This window comes from Sinohyriopsis cumingii, chromosome 6 (assembly GCF_028554795.1).
Source record: "Sinohyriopsis cumingii isolate HCF-2022 chromosome 6, ASM2855479v2, whole genome shotgun sequence".
In the NCBI taxonomy this organism is placed as follows: Eukaryota; Metazoa; Mollusca; class Bivalvia; order Unionida; family Unionidae; genus Sinohyriopsis; species Sinohyriopsis cumingii.
The window spans coordinates 124,190,617-124,214,211 of NC_142966.1; the positions used below are offsets into that span (position 1 = coordinate 124,190,617).

Below are 23,595 nucleotides of genomic sequence, written 5' to 3' on the forward strand. Positions count from 1 at the left end.
TCTATCGAATTGGGCATTATTCATTTAACTTGCGTCTGGTCTAAGACTATTTTTTTCACGCGCAAGAATCGAATTGTGTAGCATCTGAACCAGATTAAACGAAATAATTTCTTCTTCTTTCTAAATTCTTTAATTTTTGACTAAAAAACCTATGTGATAAAGAGAATCTCAAATGGGTCATGCGTAAATTAAACTTATGAAACTCGTTGAACAATTTCCATTTTAGTAGTCCTAATAACAAAATGTTCTACTGATTTCACGTTCGCATCACGATGAAGAATCCAACATGGAAGACAATGACGTATGCTGCAATCTATAGTGTTTAGTCTACAGTTCCTTGCAAAAACAAGAATGATCATTCCGGTTTCTTATAGCTGAATACATATTTATAAAACAAAACTGTGCTTGTTCCGCAATATTACATGAGCACAGGTATTGTTCAAAAAAATAACACAATTAATCCTTTTGAATCGTAGTAATACGAAATAACTCCAAACAGCACAACATACAACTAACAGTTCAACAGCCAAGCTTCTACTGAGATTAATTCTCCAAAAGATGGGTCATATGGTCTTTCTAAAACATAAACAAGGGGTCACATGATCATCTTCTGGAAGGTTACAGAAGCAAGTACTTGTTACAGGTCACGTTTATCCAGTGTGACCCTGAAGAAAACCAATCACTTTACTTCAAGATATAAAAAAATTGTTTACATCTTAAAGACAAAGTCCAATCATGACCTCGAAAACAACCAATCATTTAAAATAAAATAGAACTTGTTTACGATGGTTGCTACAAATTCTGAAACAAGGTCAGGATTTAGATCAACATCTAATGTTTATAAACTAGCAGTCAAGGTCATCAAACTATTTTCTGAAAAAGTATCATCTCTAATGAATAAATTTACATTACAATATCATGTAATGAAAAATAAAAAATTTAAAACTGACAAACAATTAAATTGAAATAAATGTATATTAAATCAGATACAAGCAATTCAAATATACATAACAGAATGATATATGCGATTTACGCGGGGGAACATTTTATCCGTGTTCAAAAAAATTACATATTCTAAAAGAAAATAAGATACTATTTGTAGCATTCATACTGAGGTGAAGAAAAACCAAGCTGAATGGTTTCACAGAGTTGTCTGCTCCGTTAAATATATATTGTATATTGAATATATTTATTAACTTGGAAATCTACTGCACAACTTATCAATTGTAATGACAATTCGCAAATCTCTTTCCATGTGATTTAAATAATAAAGTTCCTAATAAAATATAATGGACTTTTTGGTAACTGCTTAACCCTAATTCCACAAACTTACAATATTTCAGAACGGTGGAAAGCACGTAATTTGGACATTTTATCCAGACAGGAAATACATATGTTATTCCAAATTTACCGTTAAAATGTTCATGCATTTTATATATCAAGAATATAATTTTCATCAATTCTGTTGTATCGTTTGGAAAATTCATATGTTTTGTATATCACATCGCCAAATGATGTACACAAAATAAACTAAAGACTTAATGGATAGACACAGGTTTTTACAAAACGTTATATGTATGTCAACTTCTCTGAAATAATTCCTCCTAAATCTAGTTTTACTTAAAAAGCTTTAATTTTGATATAGTTACATGCCTTGCGTTGTGTTAAATTATTCAGAAAGTTTTTATTAAATTCATGTAATTATGAGATTGGACACATGAAGACTGGTTCTTTGACGCAACGGAAACAATTTCTAACATTACGTCATATGAAATGCATCAAGGACTTTCAGTGACCTAAAATCTGCGCATCTTGTGTAAAATGTAATGAGAAAAAGCCCAGGAAGCCCGTATACTGTGCACCCAGTATTACGTAGCACATGTTTCAATGCGCGACGTATACGGTGTTTTGGGATCTTGTCACGTCATGTTGTGAACATATATATTTGATCTAATATACAATAGTCTGTACACTTCGAGACAATATCGTGAGCGACGTGTTAATATCTTTTGAAACCATAACTGAATCAGTCCTTCGCAAGAAAACGTATTAAATTTATATGTTGGATAAACAAATAAAATAATTAGCAAATATGGTATGAATGCAAGCACTAAGTATACGTGCGTTAGTTTATCTTATAACACAACTTTTTCCATGCCTGTAATGTCTCAGAGGGGAGCAAAGTTCTACATAATTTGGAGATATCTCATGGTTCCATTCCCTGAGACTGCTTTCTGAATGATTCCATTTTTATGCCTACAGATTTCTTAATCATGTTTGTTTTAATATTTGTTGTGAGTTAATAAGATATGGTAGACCAAATGGCCATGCCCTCTACGTGTTTTAACAACTAGAATAATTCTTCATAGAAACCTAAAGGAAAACGTATAAATGACCTTTTCAGTTATTATCGTTGGCTTCTTAATGTCTAGTATAAGTTAATAAAATAATGTTGTTAGCTTTTTCTATCAATTTTGATGAAAAAGAAAGGTAAATCGTCTCAGAGCAATATGCTCATAATTCACATAATATTGTACCATTTCTCACATAATATTGTACTATTTCTCACAGAATATTGTACTATTCCTCACAGAATATTACACTATTCCTCACAGAATATTGTACTATTCCTTAGAGAATATTGTACTGTTTCTCACAGAATATTGTACCATTTCTCACAGAATATTGTACCATTCCTCACATAATATTGTACCATTCCTCACATAATATTGTACTATTTCTCACAGAATATTGTTATATTCCTCACAGAATATTGTACCATTTCTCACAGAATACTGTACTATGTCTCACAGAATATTGTACTATTCCTTACAGAATATTGAACAATTCCTCAGATAATATTGTACCATTCCTCATAGAATATTGTACCATTCCTCGCAGAATGCTGCCAGGAAATTATCAGAGATATGTCTGTTATAGTACCGTCATGTTAAAAAGGTTAGCCTTAATTTAAAATAATCGACTTGAAGTCAAACTAAATGTTGATTTTAATCACTACCTGCATTCAAATATAAAAACCAGTGAAAGATAATTAATAATTATGTAAATAGTTCAACACAAGTGGGAATTATATTGATGCTTGCATTACGGTCTAAAAGTATTTGTTCTTGGAACAAATTTATTTTATTTTCAAATATTGTAACTTTTAGTTATTGCTTCACATTTTACATAAAATCATATCAATTATTATTTGTCATTGAGGGGACACGTGATCATGACTAATATATTATTTCAGAATGTGTTCCGCTTCTGGCTCCAGAAGGGTGTTGACGGGTTTCGGATTGATGCTATTCCACATCTCTTTGAAGCCAAAAACCTGTCCTTGAACGAAAACATTAATGTTGTAAGTTCTTCTAAACACTAAATATTCTGCCAGATATTCCTTTGTTTTGTAAGAAAAATCAGAAAGAAAGAAAGAAAAGTGACAGTTGGTTTCAGAAGCTAAACATCATAATAAAAACGACAATTATTATTTCATATACTTTGAACTTTAAATCAGACATGGACCTCTCAGCCATTAGGGTCTTGGATAGCCCAGTGGTTACCATGATATGCGCTCTTTTCAATCACTGGTTCTAACAAGCGCAAGGGTACGTGGTCATCTATCCAAGGTTGGTGATTTTCTCCTGTTCTCTGGCTTCCACTACCTCCAAGACCACCTTACGTCAAAATCTGATCTGGTGAGAGCGCATCTTATAACTTTTCAGGACATGTGCAACCGAATCTGAATATATAACGTTTTCGCTTTTATTAGTGAAATAAATTAAAATCGATAAGGATTGGTATGAAATCATTTAGTATGCCTATAAGTGATTCAGGTCCTAAACTATTCGCTGGCAGACTTCCATAATAGGAAACCCACGTAAACGATTAGCCTTGTATAATCTTTGTCCGAAACCCTGGAGCTGCCTTTTAATGACGCAACAAGAAGTTGACGGAACTTGACAGAGAGTAGATACCGTGTTTACAGCCTAATAATATTGGATACCTTACCGAAATTACACATCGATTATAAGATTGCGGAAATGGCTATGTAGTTACGATTGCACACACAATCAGCAGCTACCAGTGCGTTTGTAGATATCGCTAGACCATAATACTTTCTGCCTCCATTTCAAGGCAATTCATTCTATTAAAATGAGCCTTGATTAATTACAGATTAAGGAAATAGATAAGTAGTTACTATTGAAAAAGTGTATACTTCCAAACTAATCGTCAGATGGAAATCGCAAGGTCAGATTTTCATTTTCTGTCTGAAGTTCTATTAGGATACGAAAAAATATATTTGTTAATCGCAGATTACGCGAAAGGTAGAGTAGCAACCATCGCCAAAACCTTATACTACCGACCAATCGTCACGGTGAAATCGCGGGGTCAGAATAACATTTCCTGCATCGAGTTCCAATGACAGTTGTAACTACATGCAGGACTCTTTCCAAACGTAAAATAATGTAAAATTTCGATAGTGATTGTGACAGCAACTAAGTCCCTGATTTGCAGATTCATGATAGACAATTACAGCTTTAAGCCTCAGAGTTTTAATTGTGTGTGTGTGTGTGTGTGTGTGATTAGGATTTTTAACGTAACTTTAACAATTTTTCAGTCATATCGCTACGATGTATGCAGTGTGGCAGTTTATAGTGATGTCCAGCACTGGGGCATCATGCCGCAGACATGTAACATGATGTCACACCCAGTCACGTTATCCTGACAACAGGCCGACCAGTCCTAACACTAACCTCGTAATGCTGAGTGCCAAGCGAGGCAGCAGTTAGTACCATTTTTGTAAGGATTTGGTGTGAATCGGCCGGGGATTGAACCCACAACCTCCCGCTTCCGAGACGGACGCTCTAACCACTAGGCCACCGGAGCGGTGAGTTTTAGTTTTAGAAATGAGATATGATGTGATATGACATGACATGACATGACATGACATGACATGACATGATATACCATGTAAAATGTTATGTAAACGGTTTACATTACCAGTACGTTTGTATCTTATTTTGTCTGCAGACTAAATCATGGCAGGAAAATGCCGGACATCACAATTACACACGGGATTTGGATGAAATTTATGGCGTTGTGCGGAGATGGCGGAAGGTCCTGGATGAATTTAGACAGGAAGATGGAACAGAAAAGTAATTATTTGTCTGTCTCTCTTTACTATCAACACAAAGTCAAACTGTTATTACTATCTTGCAGTCTTTGCATACTCTCATCCCCACATTATGCTCTTATTATATTTATTCCCTGCATTTGCGTAAGTCATCTAAAAGAATGTGTCCGTTAGCCCGCCTTTCTTTCTTATTTTATCTCGGTCATTGTCTCTGTATTTTTGTATCTATCACACCAACCATTACGCCGACTATTAAGACTTTTACATGACTATGTTTTGTACGGCTCGTCTATATGACTATTTTCCCCATCGCCTGAATAAGTGCCCATAACGCTAAGTCGCTGTAGGATGAAGATAGACCCAGTGGCCATTAATGGTTGCATAATCTGAACTTGACTTTACATATGCCCAGTAAGCTGTTGCTATTGTGTGTAGTGCATGCCCAGACATTTAACGTCGTCATCAGGAAGGTGTAGAACCTGCAGTCCACATGGGAACTTTTGTTAGTGGACAGTTGTTCACAGCGTATGACATGGTCTGTGGAGCTCCACACCTACAGGGAGAGTCCGTGGCCTGGCCGTATCGGACCGAGTTGACTGCACAACGACCCGGTCCTGTCCGGTCCGGAGACGGTTCAGCGTGGTCCACAGATGTGGAAGGTTGAAGCCAGGAGGGCAGACAGATGGCTCAGCAATAAGGGAATGGTTTACAACATCCGCTGAAGACTACTCATCCCTCCATGACGAAATAACTCTCATATCTACCGACAACTGACCTAACCATGTTGGATGTCTTGAAAGATAGATGGGCGTTCACGTTGTGCTCCCTGTCAGTACCCAGTCAAGGCTCCGTTCGAGGCTGGGGAAGCAAAGGATCCAGCTTGCAAACCGAATTCAACAATGCATCCCGGTTACGTGTAACTAACTAGAGCAGACCCCGACGTGTCAACGTCCCCTAACTTTCAAACCAATGAACCGGCTCTACATATTTTACAACTTAACGTCGAGGGTCTCTTAGCAGCATGAGAATCTGAACAGATTCATACTTATTACCCTAGACCTATTTCCGGAGAACGAGGGGGAAGAAAGAAGGGTTAACCCAGGGTCTAATGTCGTTTGCGTTTTTGAATTCATATTTTCATGCCCTGTTCATGAAAATATGAGTATATAGTGAGAATCTCAACAGTTCCCAAGAGGCTATACCTGTATGTCCCCCAGGCACAAATCGGAAGTTTCATCTGAAAGTCAGTCTTTTGTATCAACACCGGATTATTTATTGTACATGTCAGTTGTTCTCAGATATGTTAGACTAACAACTCAAGAATTAGTTAGGGACCCCGAGTGGCCAAGTGGTCTAAAGCGCTCTCCGTTACGGATCACTGCCATCTCACCTCTGTCTGCGTGGGTTCGAGTCCAAGGCTTGGCTAACGTTGGTACGTGGGAAAGCCTGCCGGTAGCTTCTCGTGGGTCGGTGGTTCTTCACTGGGTTTTCCAGGGTTCTTCCTCCACCAGTTATACTGGCCGCCATGTATAGCCTATCTTGTGCTGAAAAATGGCGTTAAACCCTAGAACAACAATAACAACAAGAATTAATTGATGTCAAACCCCTCCCCCTGTCCTCTCCGCTTTAAGCCCGCATTCAGGAGGTGGATACAAATATCTAAACTCATTTTGCACATATAGAATCTACCTTAGTCACATCTTAAAGTTTAAAACTTCTATATTTCACGGTGTAGGAAGAATTGTGAGACATTTTACAGTTACATACGTATAGCACATCCGACGTAGCAGGACCATATAATCCAATCCCAGCTTTTGCTGGTTCTGTAGGCACAGGGATAAAATTATTTGCTCTTTAACTAATTTTTATCTTTTCAGATTCCTTGTCCTCGAGACCAGCGATCTAACCAAGGAAATGCGAGATAAATATTACGCGGCGGGTGGGGTGCCTTTCTTTTTCGAGTTACTTGGTGTACAGAAATCATGCAACGCAACGTGCATAGCAGGCATAATCAAACATGGAACATGGGGATTACCCGCTGCCGGATGGCCTAATTTTGTGGTAAAATAAATCTCTCTCTCTCTCTCTCTCTCTCTCTCTCTCTCTCATGACGAATAAACGAGAACTGTTAGGTCGTTTGTAACATGGCGCAAATCTCCATTGCCTGAGATTGCAGTCGTAATATAAACATCAATCTTTACGATTATTATTAGTATTAGTATTATTATTATTATTATCATTATTATTATTATAGATTGGTAACCATGACAATCGTAGGGTAGCTGACAGATGGGGAGAGGAGTTTGTCAATGCTTGGAACATGCTATTACTGACGCTACCCGGTACCCCAACAACTTACTATGGTGAAGAAATAGGGATGATTGGATTGAACTACACACTTAATGAAACCGTCGATCCGGCAGCTTTACAGTCACATGACATAGTAAGATTCGGTTCAATTCGGTGTGAAAGCTGGCGTCATGCCACAAATATATGTAACGTAATCATACAAAGCAGATCTTAAAATTAGTTTTTAGTGAGATCTTTGATGATTTCGTGCGAGCACAGCCAAAGACATGGAATCTGCACATTTCATTCGAGTGATTAATCTAAGTTTTGCTAAATGGCTGACATTATTACTGGCGACATGTTGTGATTCCGTTCAGTTTAATTCTTTTTAATTCATTTTAATATGTTTGTCGCCAATCGCGAACCGCATTCTCGTACTTTGCATGTGCGTATACAAACATTTGCAAAACACATATTTTGTATGCTTGAAACTGCCTTACTTCTACACAAAATTGATGTAGGCTTGTAAATGAAAAACGTAAAAATTAATACAGTAATTGGTACGTGTTTGGCTTGCTAAGCTAAATTAACGCTAAAGAGAATGCGAATGGTTACTGTATATCACATTAACTGTTGAGAGTGTTACGCCGTATTTCTTTTGTTTTGTTGTGCATTGAACTGTGGTATTCTTTTTTTAATTTTTAAAGTCACAGTCACGTGACCCGGAACGCTCACCGATGCAGTGGAACAATTCACATCAAGCAGGATTCACTACTAATAATACATCCTGGTTGAAAGTTAATCCGGATTATACGACTAGAAATGTTGAGGTAAATATGAACGAATTGTTTTCGCAGTGAATTAAATGCACCCATAAAAATCACCGACCAATGTTGATATTTTGTTTATTGCATTAAGGACACGATGTTGAGAAAATATTTCATAAACCAAATCCAATCTAAAGGATGTAGTCATCAAACTTGCTTTTCTGACAATCTTCACTATTCTTGGCACACGGAGATTTTTGTTGTTGTTGTTGTTTTCAGCACAGGATATGCTATATATGGCGGCCAATATAACTGGTGGAGGAAGAACCCTGGGAAACCCAGCGAAGAACCACCGACCCACGAGAAGCTACTGGCAGGCTTTCCCGCGTACCCATGCTATATCACGGAGATATATGTCAAATTTGTTACTGATCTTTGCACTGTCCTCGACTCCCCCCCCCCCACAGAGGAGTGTCACGATGACTTAGTGGTTGGTGTACTGGACATGGAATAAGTGGGATCCATATTCGATGTCAACATTGACCAACATTGGTTGCTGTCTTTAATCTCTAGAAGATGCATTTTACTCCAAGTAACTCGTCACCAGATAATTTATGTGTGCTGAACTGTTGCGAAACGCCAATTGATTGGCAATTATAAACACATTTTTATCTTATTTTCAGAAACAAAACACAACGGACTCCAGCGTCTTGAGTATATACAAGTTACTTGCTAAGCTGAGGACACGTTCAGCTTTCCAAAACAAGGATATCGAGTTTGCAAACGTTACTGAAGATATTCTTTCATTCATTAGGGGAGATAAGTCTGAGAAATATCTCGTGGTAATAAATTTCGGACGAAACGTAACAACAATAAATTTTGCTGAACTGAAATTAGAAAGTGCAACTGTGGAAGTGAATACCGGAAATATGACTTATAATGTTAGCAACCTAGTTAATTTTAAAGCTGTAACTTTATATCCTGCACAAGGACTTGTATTGAAAGTTAAATAAGTTAGATGCTAGTTTAACAACTGCATTCAATCCAGTTTTCATAGCATATAAATGCTACACTGCAATATTCAGATTTTTTTTGAACGCCTGTGCTTCTTTCTATTTGACATAGGAAATCAATAAATAATTTAAAGCAGGAGATATTGGCATAAACATTGTCTGCCATGCATGTATGTATATATATATATATATATATATATATATATATATATATATATATATATATATATATATATATATATATATATATATAATCATTTTGACTTTCCCTCTATATAACATTAAACAAGTGGAGGTAAAACTCTTTCATCAGGGGAAAAAATGACTTGCACTGCTGTAATTATTTTTCCATCAGGGTGGCTCCAAGGATTCACGTTTACTTGCACTGCTGTAATTATTTTTCCATCAGGGTGGCTCCAAGGATTCACGTTTACTTGCACTGCTGTAATTATTTTTCCATCAGGGTGGCTCCAAGGATTCACGATTATTTGTTGGGTATGAATTCTTATTCATTTCGTTTTTTAATGTACCTTTCTGACTGGACGAAATTCAACATTTTAGGGAGGAAAATTCTGATATATATATATATATATATATATATATATATATATATATATATATATATATATATATATATACTGACAGAAATTTCTCATGTGTTTTTTACATTATGTTTCTCCACGTGACAGATGTGATGACACAGAGATTTAGATTTTGTACTGTTATTCGACAGATGTTCAGAAAGGTAAAAGAATGGGGATACCGTTCTTGCATTTTTAGACCTCTATACGAATATGCTGGCTTGAACTGTCGCAAACATTGATATGCCAGAGAACGTTAAAACTTAATCTGCGACTGTAAAACAACGGCGAACGTCATCAGATCCTACGTCCAAAGAGCAACTGAAAACAGTGCACCTCTACAGAGAACAGCACCACCTCTCCTGTACAGGCGACAGAACCATTTTGGTACATGCAATAAGGTAAATTCTCTTGTACAAACCATAGGGCCACATTTCGGATCACGTCAGTAAGATCGACCAATTCTCTTGTAAAGTAAAAAGAAAACGGACTCTTCTCCTGTGCAGACAATTAGACTTATCATTCTTGTGCATAGAAAAAGACCACTTCCTGTACAAACCATAGGACCACATTTCTAAAAGTCAATAAGAACGATCAATTCTCCTGTAAAAAAGAAGAAAAAAACGGACTCTTCTCCCGTACAAAAAATAGGACACATGCCCGGCCCTAGGACAAGGCGAACGAGGCAACCGCCATGGGCCCCGCGCTTTCAGACAATGCAATTAATTTTTTTGCTTGGGGCCTCGCGCTCATCGCTTGATGCCTTGAGCCCCGCATGCTGCCTTGGGCCCCACACGTCCTAGAGCCGGTCCTGATAGGACGGATCAATTTTGTACATAGAAAAAGGGAAAAAGACCAGTTCATGTACGAATGATATTATTACGTTTCTTGTACATACGACGGGATCACTTCTCCACAGATAATAAGACGGATGATGTTTGCTTTGCAGATTATGGGAATGACCACTTCTCCAGTGTCGTCAATAGGACTGCTTGTGCTAATAATAGGGTCAGTTCTCCCATCCAAATGACAGGACCGCATCTCATGTACAGAAAATAGTAAGGAACACTTCTCCTGTACAGACAGTAGGACCGCTTTAACTTTCCAGTCAATAGGGTCACTACCCCGCATAGTTGACAGGACTACATTACATACAATAAGACCACTTCTGCGCAGAAAATACGTCAGATCGTTTCTCCTCTACAGAAAATCGGATCGCATCTCATGTATGAACCTACAACAGACAACTTTTCCCGTACGAACAATAGAACCATTTCTCCAGTGCAGACGAAAGGACCAGTTCTTTTTTGTACATACAATAGGACAGATACTTTTTCCTTTCCAGAAAATATAGCAACTTCTTTACATCAAGAACACTTTTTCTGTACAGACTGTATGGCCACTTTTTAGTCAGAAGCATATCCACGAATTTAATAGACGAAAGTGATTTATTCCAGCAGCTTTACTTAAAAATTACAAAACCGGGATGTAAAATTAAACGCTGATTTAATAGCTGTAAATTTTCCATAAATTGCGGAAAATAGAAACATTATCGAGAACAACAATATTATTGTCAATATTCCTGACTACATTAAAACAAGAAATGTAAAAGACTAGATGAGTTCCAGGAAGGAGAGGAAGTAATTGTTCAAGGAATTTGTAACATAAATAAAGCAGACAAAGACATTTTGATGCTGGATGGAAAGCAAGATTTGTATCAATCAAATTAATTTTAAGATATTGCAATTAAGCTACCCTATTTATATATGTAATTTAAAGTTAAAGTAGACAAACTAAAACATAATCAAGCCCCCCAAATATGAAAGAGAGGTATTTATTACAGTCCGTTGCAGTTATCTATTTTAGTGTGCAGGGAAATGCGCTCTCTCTCTCTCTCTCTCTCTCGTTCATGCCTCCTTTCTAACCAAGGTCTAAAGACTTTGATACATAATCTATTGACGCTCTTAAATTATTAATTTACTCTCCTCTTATTTGATAAAATGATAGCCGAATAACAGAAGCGAAAGATAACAAGATGGAATATACTAATGAATGATTGAATGAGCGAATGAAAAAATGAAACTAATGGATAAATGGATAAGATCTATGTAATGTATTATATCGTTATTCTTTCAAGAAGCACAGGCTGGTAATACAGAGAGAGAGGGAGGGAGAGAGAGATGAATGGATGGATAGATATGAGAAATATTTAGCAGTGGGATGGCTGCATAGGTAAATTAATGTTTGGTTCGAGGAATGAACACATTATGGAATCGGTTATTTTGAAAGAAGATATGAATGGACGAATGAATGATTTAATGTTGAGATAACTTGAATATATTTTTGTATTGTTTTCCATTCGATAAGATATTTTAAAATTTTAACAGTGTGTCGAAATGATATGCAGAAGTTCTACCTGTGTATCCAAACATCCAGGCAAATTTTATTACAAATAATGGGACAGGACCAAGGGCAAAAGTAGAGGACAAAAACGCCATTTTGTTTTACCAACAAAGTGTTCAGTGTTGACTTTACTGCTAATTGTAGCTGGCATGGCTATTATGATGTTGGTTGCTGTCTTTCTGTGAGAGCACTCCCAACAAAAGAGAAAGAAAGCAGGACTGCAGTGGTGACAAAACAATATCATTTACCAGATTTATCCGAGATCGTTCCAAGACTGCGATAGGAGCGAATCAAATGATTATATAGCAATTTGATTTTAAGAAAGATATCCGTTCAGGAAATGTTATGAATTTAGGCTTTAGGTCGCTCTTTTTTCTCAGCAGGAGCTATATAGAAAAAGATAAACAAAGTGGACGATACCATACTTTACATACTTGGGCGAATTAGCTATAAGTTAATAAGACTATAACCTAACCTTTTGGATTAACCCATTGGGTCCTACAGCTATAGCGTTCGTAATCCGATAAATCAACTCCACAAATCTATGTTGATACTGATAGACGATGTTGTGGGTTTGATGTCACCTGTTCATTAAAATATACAATTTTGCTGCATGCAAATCATTCTGGAACAAACATGCGTACATTTTAGATACATACCGGTAATTGGTAACAGCCATATCAAGCGCGAAATTCAAAATGGCCACAGGACATATTGTGCTATTCTAGGTGGATTTACAAGTCACCAAACATATGATTTGCTCAGGAAATATAATCTACATGTCACCAAAAGAACCCTTCATCCGACGATAGCTGCACAGCCACGAGAAATACCCGTAAGTGTATAAAATGTACACCGATGTGTGCAGCCAAATTTGTATGCAGATAATTCAGTTTTTAATAAATAGGTGATATCAGCCCCTCACCAGAAAATCAGTATCATCACGGGTGAAGGGCTGATTTGTCGGCCCATAGCGTTCGACCCTCGGATTAACCGTTAGGGTGATAAGGCTATAATGTTAGATCCATATATGTTGTAGGCCCTCCTTTCCAAATTGAAGTAATAACTGAGCTTTGCCACCCCCACCCCACCCCACCCCCGGTTTACAGAGGTTTTGCTGTTGTCATCATTCACAGAAACAAGCAGGATTGGAAAAACACCACTCCCACAGTCATGCGTTTTACTCACTATCAAAGCTACATTACTTAAATGAAATGCGTTTTTGCCGCGTGATTTTTTATACAATTTCCTCACGAAATAATTGAAAAGTATACCTCGTAATAACACGATAATCGTATTAATGATGCACATTATGGTGAGGTTATCGTATTATTCTAATTGTTCAAAACAGGGCCGGATCCCGAAATATTGTTTTGTGGAGCGTAACCTGTACTACAAAAACTTGACACTATCCAGAGAAAAGCCTTACTATTATACACAGGAAGACTCCCCTGAATATCATTAGAAGAACTACAAACACTAACAGGAGAACTACCCTTAAAATTACGTAGGCAAGAACTGCTCCTCCGATACTCCATTCGATTAGATACCCACCCAGACAACCATCCCACCAAAATAGCTATAAATAAGTGTAAAGTTGTCTTCAAACCCCAAATCATACCCACCACACCAAGTGGCAAAGTAATCCTTGAACTAAGAGAAAAGATACCTCTACTAAAAAAACAGGTAACAAACAATACAGACCAGAACAAATCACCATGGTTACAAAAACCACCAAGGATTAACATTGAAGCTTCCAAATTAGGCAATAAAGAAGGACAAGAAAACTTACTAAAACCTGTACTGGTAAACGAAATCAACCAAAAATACACGGACTATGTTAAAATATATCCGATGGATAAAAAACAAACAACCCACCAAGAACAGCAGCATCAATAGTCATCCCTGAATTCAATATACAAACGGGTTCCAGATTACCTGACTATTGCTCCATTTACACCACTGAATTATGGGCTATACTTGAATCACTACAATGGATCAAAGACAACCAAAATACCTAAAGCAGTCATTATAAGCGATTCCCTAAGCGTTATCAAATCGATCCAAAATCGCAATTCACACTCTAGGGAACAATTCCTCGACAGAGCATGCCAATTAATCGACGATATCATCACAGCACATCAATTAATCGAGCTCATGTGGATACCGTCGCACATTGGAATCTCTGGCAACGAAACAGCAGACAAAGTTGCACAAACCAAACTAGGAAATCAAAACTCTGTCAAGCTTAACTATACATCTACAGAAGCACTAAGCTTCGCATAAACATATATAGACCAAAAATGGCAAGATTTTTGGAACTCCTCCACAAAAGGTAAAACGCACCATGAAACCCCCCCAAAAAAGTAGATAGGAACATACAGCTACCTAAGGGAACCTATTTAGAACAGAAAACCATAAACAGGATAATAACTGGAAAAACTAAACTAGCAAGCAGTTTTGGAAGGTTTATAGGACCCAAACCAGCAACCATTAACCGCTTTAACTGCCACACCACCGAAGATCTACACCACGTATTCAATGCATGCCCAAATTTAATTATCAACCCGTAGGAAAATATTTATCAAAAATCAAAAAGATATTGGATCACCACACACATCATCATCATCATCATCAGTCTCATGACCTAGTGTGGTCGTTGAGGCACTGTGCTGCTGAACATCTGACCAGTTCCCTCCACTTGTCTCGATCATGTGCAAATGCCTGTGTCTCCGCAAAACTTTTCCTTGTCCATTCTATGATGTTGTCAGTCCACTTTTTTCTCTGTCTGCTCCTTCTTCTGCCACCCTGGACGCTGCCCTGCAGGACTGTTGTGGATAGACTGTTGGCTCTAGTGACATGGCCATACCATTTCAGCTTTCTCTTTTTGACGGTGATGAGGAGGTCCTCATATTGGCCTACTTCGCGCCTGATGGTGTTACGCACTTCTTCAGTTGTGATGTGGTCCATGTAAGAGATGCCAAGGATGGTTCTGAAGCATCTCATTTCAAGTGACTGGATTCTTCGTTGTAATTCTGCTGTCAGGGTCCATGCCTCACATGAGTACAAAAAGACTGAGATGACTAGAGCTCGCAATAGTCTGATTTTAGTTTTCAGACAGACATTCTTGTCTCTACAGATGGGTCTTAGCTTTGACATAGCTGCCATTGTTTGTGCTGCTCTTGACAAAATGTCTGCTCTTGATCCCTCTTCGGTGATTATGGAACCAAAATATTTGAACTGGCTCACTGTTTCCAGTTCATGTCCTCTGACTTTAATCTTGGCTGAGATTTGTTTGCCCCTATTTGTCATCAGTTTTGTCTTCTCAGCGCTTATCTCCATGTCAGATCTGGAAGATGTTTCATCCGGGTTCTTCACTAAGGTGGCTAGCTCGTCTTCACTGCCTGTCAGCCCATCAATGTCGTCTGCAAAGCGGAGGTTGGTGATGTTACGCCCTCCAATGCTGACTGTCCCACAGTGGTTTTCCAGGGCTTCGCTCATGATGCGCTCTAAGTAGATGTTGAAAAGCGTGGGTGACAGGAGACAGCCTTGACGCACTCCCACTGTTGTCTGGAACCAGTCCCCCACAGCACCTTGGGCAATTACTGCACTGGTAGCCTTGGCGTACAGCTGCTTGATGGTATTGGTTAACTTTTGACCCATGTTATGTCCATATCCCGTATAACATGGGTCAAAAGTTAACCTATACCACCACACACATACCCAGGAGGTATTTCACTTATTAATTGCAGATTCGCGATTAATTTGATCCAGTCACAACGTTTTGTAAAGTTCATGTTTGCATAGGTAATATTTATATATATTTCCTGACATCAGACAATGCAAGGGAGTGCCCGTATGTTTACCTTGGAGTTTTCGATCCTTCAAACTGTGTCCATTTGTGTGGTACAGCAAACTATAAGTTTGGAGTGTGCGGCATATTTGACAGGAACAAAAGTATAAAACGGATTTTATAAACTGCTGTCTACAATCTAGAGACAACGTTGTGCGTTACCTTGCTATTTATGCGGTAGATGAAACAAAAAGTCTCAGGTCTAAACATTACCTTAGTGTGATGCGTATACATTCTTTGCATGGGAATAAAGACAAATGTCTCACTGTACCACTTTGACTACTACTGTATAAACGTAAACATCATGTGGACACGTATTTTAGATTTTATGACCCCGTTATATTTTCTGACTTGGCATAGCGTTGTGTTCGCCCGTTTGAAAGTATGTCCTTTGCGTCAATAATTACATTTAGAAATGCGTTGATTATTTAAAGATAAAAAGATTCAGACGCACTTATTTGAAAAGAGCTTGGTATACTTAAATGTCCAGCCTTTTCCATCAATTTGGAGAGAGTTGTGACCGTAATATGACTAAGAAATTTGCCATTGTGTTATGAATCTCTTTCCGCGCTATAACCTATGAAAATTTTACGTGGAATGATATTTTATATTGATTGATGCGATTGAGGTTAATTTCAATTTTTCACCATCTTTTCCACCCAAATTTGCCTCATTTATCGTTCCTGTTTCACGTGAAAATGTGTTAGCGGTGGCATCTGTGTGGGCTGGACAAAGTTCTTGATCCAATACAGTTTTAAAAATTAAGGGCAGATATTTTATCGAATCAAAATAACAAATAACTTTGCATGTAAAGATGACTGAAAATGCGAAAAATTGACAGTAACATTAAACAAGAGTATGTAAACATAGTTTTCGGCATGAGATTGCTAATTAGAAGTGCTATGTATGTAGGCATGTAGGTAGATAGGTAGGTAGGTAGGTATGAATGTAGGTAGGTCGTTAGGTAGATAGTGTTACGACTCTATAGTCACAAACTAAGTAACAGAAAGAAGCAAAGCCATCAAGTTCAAACTTAACAAATAATGTATTTATCAATGTTGTAAATGAAAATGGGAGAAGAACTTTCAGTATTATGAAGTGAATCCAAAAGAATCCTGATAAAGTTCCATGAAAAAAAGGTTGAAATAAACGAAAAGCTCCTTATAAAGTTTAAAACCCGAAATGTACTGGTAAGAATCGTAACGTTGTCGAGAAGGCGTTGTCCAGAACTACTTTCAACAATTCACAACAGTTCCCGAATAATATATTCCAAATAATGGGAACTTTCAATTTCCAATGAAGAGTCCAAACAAATGTTTATCCTCTAAAATATTATTTAAGTACAACATAAAAGACGTCAGTAGACTTGCAACAGGAACACAAGAAATGAGAATGAGTCCAAAATAGGAATGAATCGGATTGCTCAGTTCTTTCCTTATGTTCGCCTTCTATTGCGACAATATTTCATAACATACCCCACGTGACAGATCTTACTACCCAATTTATCTCGAAATTTCCAATTCATACGACCAAGCCCAACTAATGGGAATTACTGAAATCTTCTAGATCCGTCCAAACCCCATGTATGTATGTATGTATGTACGTACGTACGTACGTACGTATGTATGTATGTATGTATGTATGTATGTATGTATGTATGTATGTATGTATGTATGATATAATTATGAACCGATAATAAAAGTATCTAAATCAAAGGGTAGGTGTATTTGTACAATACATATCATGATTTGAAACATTGTTTACAAATATGTGACTGTTACAAAAGTGTGATTGCAACACGAAAAAGTCACAAAAGTGTGATTGCAACACGAATTTTAAATTTAATTATGGCAAAAACTTCTTAACATCTTCTTAAAAACTTCTTAAAATCTTAATCTTCACAAGCTTCATCATACAAACTGCTAAATCTAATTTATAAATAATGGAAAGTGGAGTGGTAACGCACTTGCTTTGCTACTCTTCAGTACCAATCATCATGTTCGATTCCAACACAGACAAGTTCATTCGTGTAGGAGCCACATTATGCTAATGTCAAGGAAGTTGAAAGTGAAAAGCACCTGTCCTTAGTGGCAGACACTATTGTATTGTTTAATAAACAATAATTATAACAAGCTTTTACGATACACATATTTCAAATACATTTCATATCAAGCATTCACCTGAAACAACTATATGTATATGGCGTATAGTGTCATGCCAGCATGACAGTCCCTTCCAGCATTATTAAAATGGTAGTGACGATCATCTGCAAACAGGACGAGGTATGGTCATGCAGTCAGATGACAAATGTCGGGCAGTTAGAAGTCAAAATATATATGATTTACCCACACAGTTTTGGAAAATGAGAATGAATTAATCACAAAAATGAACAATTAAATTCAATCGTTGCCGTCGCAAAAAAAAATACATCTAATTTTTCTAATTTGTTGAAATTCATATTTTTAATTCATTCTGAATTACCTGTCTGTGACATTCAATCACTGACAAGGTAATGGACTAAATGAAAGTGAACTTGGTCGCGGCTGTCCGAGTGAGATAGTTGTAGAAACGGCTAATTATGCAAGGAAAGTCTGCTGTGCACAGGTAGTGACATATCAGTCACATGTCAGGTCATCCAAGGGTCAGCGATTGGTAGAACGTAACTGGGGTGTGTATTTCAGGTCACGGGGTTGCTTAGAATACCTTTTTACTTTGTTTGTCAATGTAATTTCAGTAATTATTTGTTCAGTAAAAATATTAAATTCTATTAATTGCGTTATCTGTTTGATTCGGAAATATGGTTGAACCCTCGCATTATCATTTCCTGCGGAAACCCTGTATGAACCCAAAATTGCCTCCGCATTGCTTGTCCAACGGTCGGTAGACAATTACACACTTCAACTGGATTAAATCCTATTTTTTACGGAGCATAGGCACATACTGTTTTGATACGCAAACACCGCTCACTCGGAAATTGTCTGCTCAGGTCTCACTGGATTGTTTCGTATTTTGACACCTAATTTTTAAGGTAGAAGGCATGAACTTAATTATCATAAGCCTAGCAATTATAAATTGACACAGAAGTTAATTTGTAATGTGATTAGATTTACTTTGAGTTAGGCTTGAAAATGGGTAGGCTTGTTTCGTGATTCCATGTTTTTGGTTGTTCTTTTTGCTTATTTAATTTTATCCAGTATGTTTTCAATGCTTTTGTCTATCATTACCCCTAAAGACGCCTCTATTTTTACATCCTTTCTCATATCGGGTGCGTCATTTTTCTCACCAGAATTTAATGTCTTCCTATCATTATTTTAAGCATGACGTGGCTTCCTTGTCAGATTTCTTAGTCACAGCATTATTACTAATGCATTCACTTTTGGTAACAAATAACTTTTTTTAAACTTTGGTTCCAATGTAGCATTTTTAATACACTTTTCTTTCATAGCACTCTGGAGTGTATTGTACAAGTTTCAAAACGTAAACACACTTCTTATTTTTAAATACTGCCAGTAACTTTTGTGCTATATAATCTACTATGATTATTTGTTTGAGATTAAAAGATAAAGGGTATGTTTACATGTAGAGCATACTCTGAGTGAATGTAAATATTTAGCTTGTATAGGGATTGTCGGGAAGAAAGGAAACAGTGGATTACCGTTGTCAAGCGATAATGCTTAATACCAAAATGCAGGTCTGGGTAAGTGTCACAGCTATTGATACACGTATTTAATTAACTAAATGTTACTTTGTATAGGCGTAATGCGTGCCTATACTTGATTTATCAAACCATCGCGTGAAGCTCACCTGTGAGTGAAGACCTTTTTTTGGCAGCAAGCAGTTTGAAAGTTAACTTTTACCAGCATATTTCTTAAAGGAAATGTAGACTTTGTCGTTTGTTAAAATACGTCCCTTGAAGACGTGGTATCTATTCTACTGTGCCATATCAGTTTTATTCATAAAAATTATGTAGCTTTAATCATCCAACAGTAATTTGGAGTAATATCCATATCTGTATTTTTCATCAAACGGTAACAGCTTTGCTACTTGTAATTCTAATACTGTTAGGGTAACAGATGAATACATTTCCTGATGTTCAATAAAATTGTCAAGATATGTATGCCTCGCAAAAGTTGTACATTATTATTATTATTATTATTAGTAGTAGTAGTAGTAGTAGTATTTGTGTCGAAACAAATATAAAATCTATTATCTTCTTGCCATTCGAAAAAAATATTTTAAACTAAATAAATTAATTATTAGTAATTATTCAGCAAGGGAACGCGTTAAGAGTAATATATATATATATATATATATATATATATATATATATATATATATATATATATATATATATATATATATATATATATATATATATATATATATATATATATATTTGTATTTGGTTTTAAATATAGCAATCTAGACTCTAACAGGGAGATGGCCTTTATCTGGAATTTAACATTAAGATGTAACGTGGGGGGGGGGGTAAAATCTCACACGGGATCTATAGGAAAGGAACCACATGAATCCATAGTACTACTTTGTGGGAAAAGTATGAGGACTAACGGGAAATTAGCATTGTGGCTCCATGTCGTGGCTTTGGAGAATAGGGTGATCAAAAGAATGTAGAAAGTAAATATATATAGTGAAAACAAAACGACTTGTATGAGTTAAAAAACATTAGTTTAGCCTTTCTAAGGTAGAAACAAAAACACCCTCTGCCCCCCCCCCAAAAAAAATCCCGCGTTAGTTTTGTGGTCCAAAGTAACACATTAGAAATGAAAACCAATGCGCAACTTCTAAAAGGTTAGTTCATCCCTTTCTTGACAAGAACCAATATACATATTTCTTGACATGAACTGTAGTTTGTAAAATAATACTCAGTTGAATATCAAAGGTTTTATTATCAAGCGTGTTCAGCGACGTATATGTCATTTACAACTTATGTGCTACTTAAATCTACATATCGCGTTTCTTCACATAATTTTCCATTCACTGACATTTTCAGTCTAACTTAATTTTCCGTTCACTGACGTTTTCTTTCTAAATTAAGGACCACTTCTTTTATCGAAAAGAAACTTTATACCAGATATAAGGTTGCTATCTGCAAAGATAGACGTATTTACGCTAATGTCATGATGAGAAAATGGCTGAAGCAAGATGAGATATGACAGCTGTACAAGGCAAATGTGAAATGAGAGAATGAATTCATTGCAAACCAATACCTCCCCCCTCCACCACGGTTCAAAAAAAAATGATCGTCGAGTAATTAAAATGAATTACAAAAGAAAAACAAAATAATCCAAGATATTTGAAAGTAAATGTAATTAGTTAGAGATGTCATTGCTGCTAAACCTATTGGTCATTTAATAAACATGGAGGGAGCTGTTGTGGCTCAATGATTTATACGGTAGGCTCGTAGGAGTTCGATTCCCACCATCGGATCAGCCTGGATTGGCTATCATGTTATGTGTTTCCATGGGTAAATCACTATACTCAGCTAGCCTCAGTGCGATACAACCTGCAACGTGTTATGGTGCTGAAAAACATCTAGCCAGATAAGTAGTATAATGGGAATCCTGTTAACACAGGTTCTTGGATTATGTGGACAAGATCGTAAATCCTATGTTCAAAATTATTGTTTAACATTGTAACAGTATTGGTCTGTTTGGTGGAAAAGGTAACATTATAAAATTATGGGTCTGTTTTTCTCTTTATCGAAATCCTATCTCTAAATATAAATAGATTTAACAGTGTGGGTCAGTCTTGCCTGTAACAGGAAATCCTGGCAAAAATGTCCATAGGTTTAAGATTGCGGGTATGTTTGGCCTCTTACGGAAAATTTAATGAAAAAAGTCTATACGTTTAACAAGTATGTGTCTCTATGAAACATACGGCGAATTTAACATGGCCTTCGAGCATTAACGGGATATAAAATTGAGGCTGTAGTATTTGGTTTCAAATATGGCAATCTAGACTCTAGCAGGAAATTAACAGTGAGATGTCATTCTGGCCTTTAAATGGAATTTAACATTAAGATGTAGCGGGGGTTGGGGTGGCAAAATGTCACACGGGATCTATAGGAAAGGAGGAATATGAATCCATCGTGCCACTTTGTGGGAAAAGTATGAGGACTAACGAGAAATTAGCATTATGGCTCCATAGCGTCAGTTTTGAGAATAGGGTAATCAAAAGAATATTGAAAGTAATCGGGACTAACGGAAAATATAATGCTAATACAACGCTTACTGACCAATAACCAATAGCCAACCATCTATTACCCTCATACTATCCAATACCACTGCACCTACTAACCTACACGATGTTTGACTGGCCAACATTCACAGTTCCTGACGAACACAGAGCAGGAAAAGTATGCAAAATAAAAGTTTATATAAAATTTAAATTAGTTATAAGCACAAATTAACTTCCCTAACTTCTTAGTACTCTATTATCCCTGATAAACAAAGTAACCCCACCCATCTTCTTGCCATTCCTTTTCTTAAAAAACACCTCCATACCACCCTCATAATCTCGACAACCGTAGCAATATTAGAGAGATAGATAAGTCGCCTGTCAAAAAGGAGAGGTATTACTCATCACTTCTTAGAAGTTTAGTTTTAAATGACTATGTAAATCTCTGGCGATAGGAAGGAAAAAAAAAACATGCATACACTTAAGAGACCCTTTTTAGAGCCTGTTCAGACCTCATAAAACGATATACCAATCAAACGATCTTCAAATTAAATAATAAAAAAATCCCTCCATTAAAAAATGTGTGGCGTGTACTCGATTAATCGAACAACACAAAGAAAACTGTGGAGACACTTACCTCTTTGATATAGTCTTGTGAATAAAAGTCACAATGAAATCGCAAGACATCTCATATTACCCTTTGCTTACTCTTTGTTACAGTATTCTTGGATAATTTATTCATTAGAATAGGTTGTTCTTTTGAGTAAGTACATGTTGTAATACGAATCCAAGACTGTGCATGCGCAGATGAACAAAATACAGACCATACTGTCCACACACTATTTGGCATCCGATTATTGTAAGTGTACCTTGCTAAAGAATGTGGATACAACTGTAATACGATACTTGTTCAATATACTAGTCGTACATATAATGTTGTCACGAAAACAGCTACCAACCTACAGCAAATTGTATTTATATTTTACTTTAAAAAAATATTCGATGTTAAGTCAAGGAAAGTTTTAATTTATATTTTTTATTATAAAATAATGTTTTGTCTCCTTGTTCTATATTGTCACTTGGAGAGAACACTGACTAGATCTTGGCTTTTATATTGTTACAAATAGTGCGTGTGTTTTTTGTGGTTATAATTTATGTATCTTACGTATATATTTTTGAAAACAGCAATGCTGTCGTTGTGTACAGTGCTTCTGTTCATGTTTCAAAACGGCAGGTCCCAATGTCAGTTTATGACATGACAAGAAAATTTCAATATCATTCTGTGAAGAACCAAATTATTGATTGATTGATTGATTGATTGATTGAGAGAGAGAGAGAGATTTTCTGTTCG

At 36.6% G+C, this 23,595-nt stretch overlaps 1 protein-coding gene and 1 long non-coding RNA gene across 2 annotated transcripts in view; one reads left to right on the forward strand and one right to left on the reverse strand.

Moving 5' to 3' along the window:
• LOC149797879 (maltase A1-like) overlaps positions 1–9,348 on the forward strand; it is a 26,066-nt gene extending 16,718 nt beyond the window's left edge. The window contains exons 5-10 of the mRNA XM_089962903.1: positions 3,257–3,364; positions 5,038–5,162; positions 7,018–7,201; positions 7,395–7,583; positions 8,137–8,259; positions 8,880–9,348. Coding sequence (XP_089819029.1) covers positions 3,257–3,364; positions 5,038–5,162; positions 7,018–7,201; positions 7,395–7,583; positions 8,137–8,259; positions 8,880–9,209 — 1,059 coding nt within the window. The 3' untranslated portion in view covers positions 9,210–9,348. The remainder of the gene's footprint in view (positions 1–3,256; positions 3,365–5,037; positions 5,163–7,017; positions 7,202–7,394; positions 7,584–8,136; positions 8,260–8,879) is intronic.
• LOC149797880 (uncharacterized) overlaps positions 1–22,989 on the reverse strand; it is a 27,796-nt gene extending 4,807 nt beyond the window's left edge. Inside the window, exon 1 of the long non-coding RNA XR_016421909.1 lies at positions 22,882–22,989. This is a non-coding gene — a long non-coding RNA (uncharacterized LOC149797880). The remainder of the gene's footprint in view (positions 1–22,881) is intronic.
• Between the last annotated feature and the right edge of the window lie 606 nt (positions 22,990–23,595).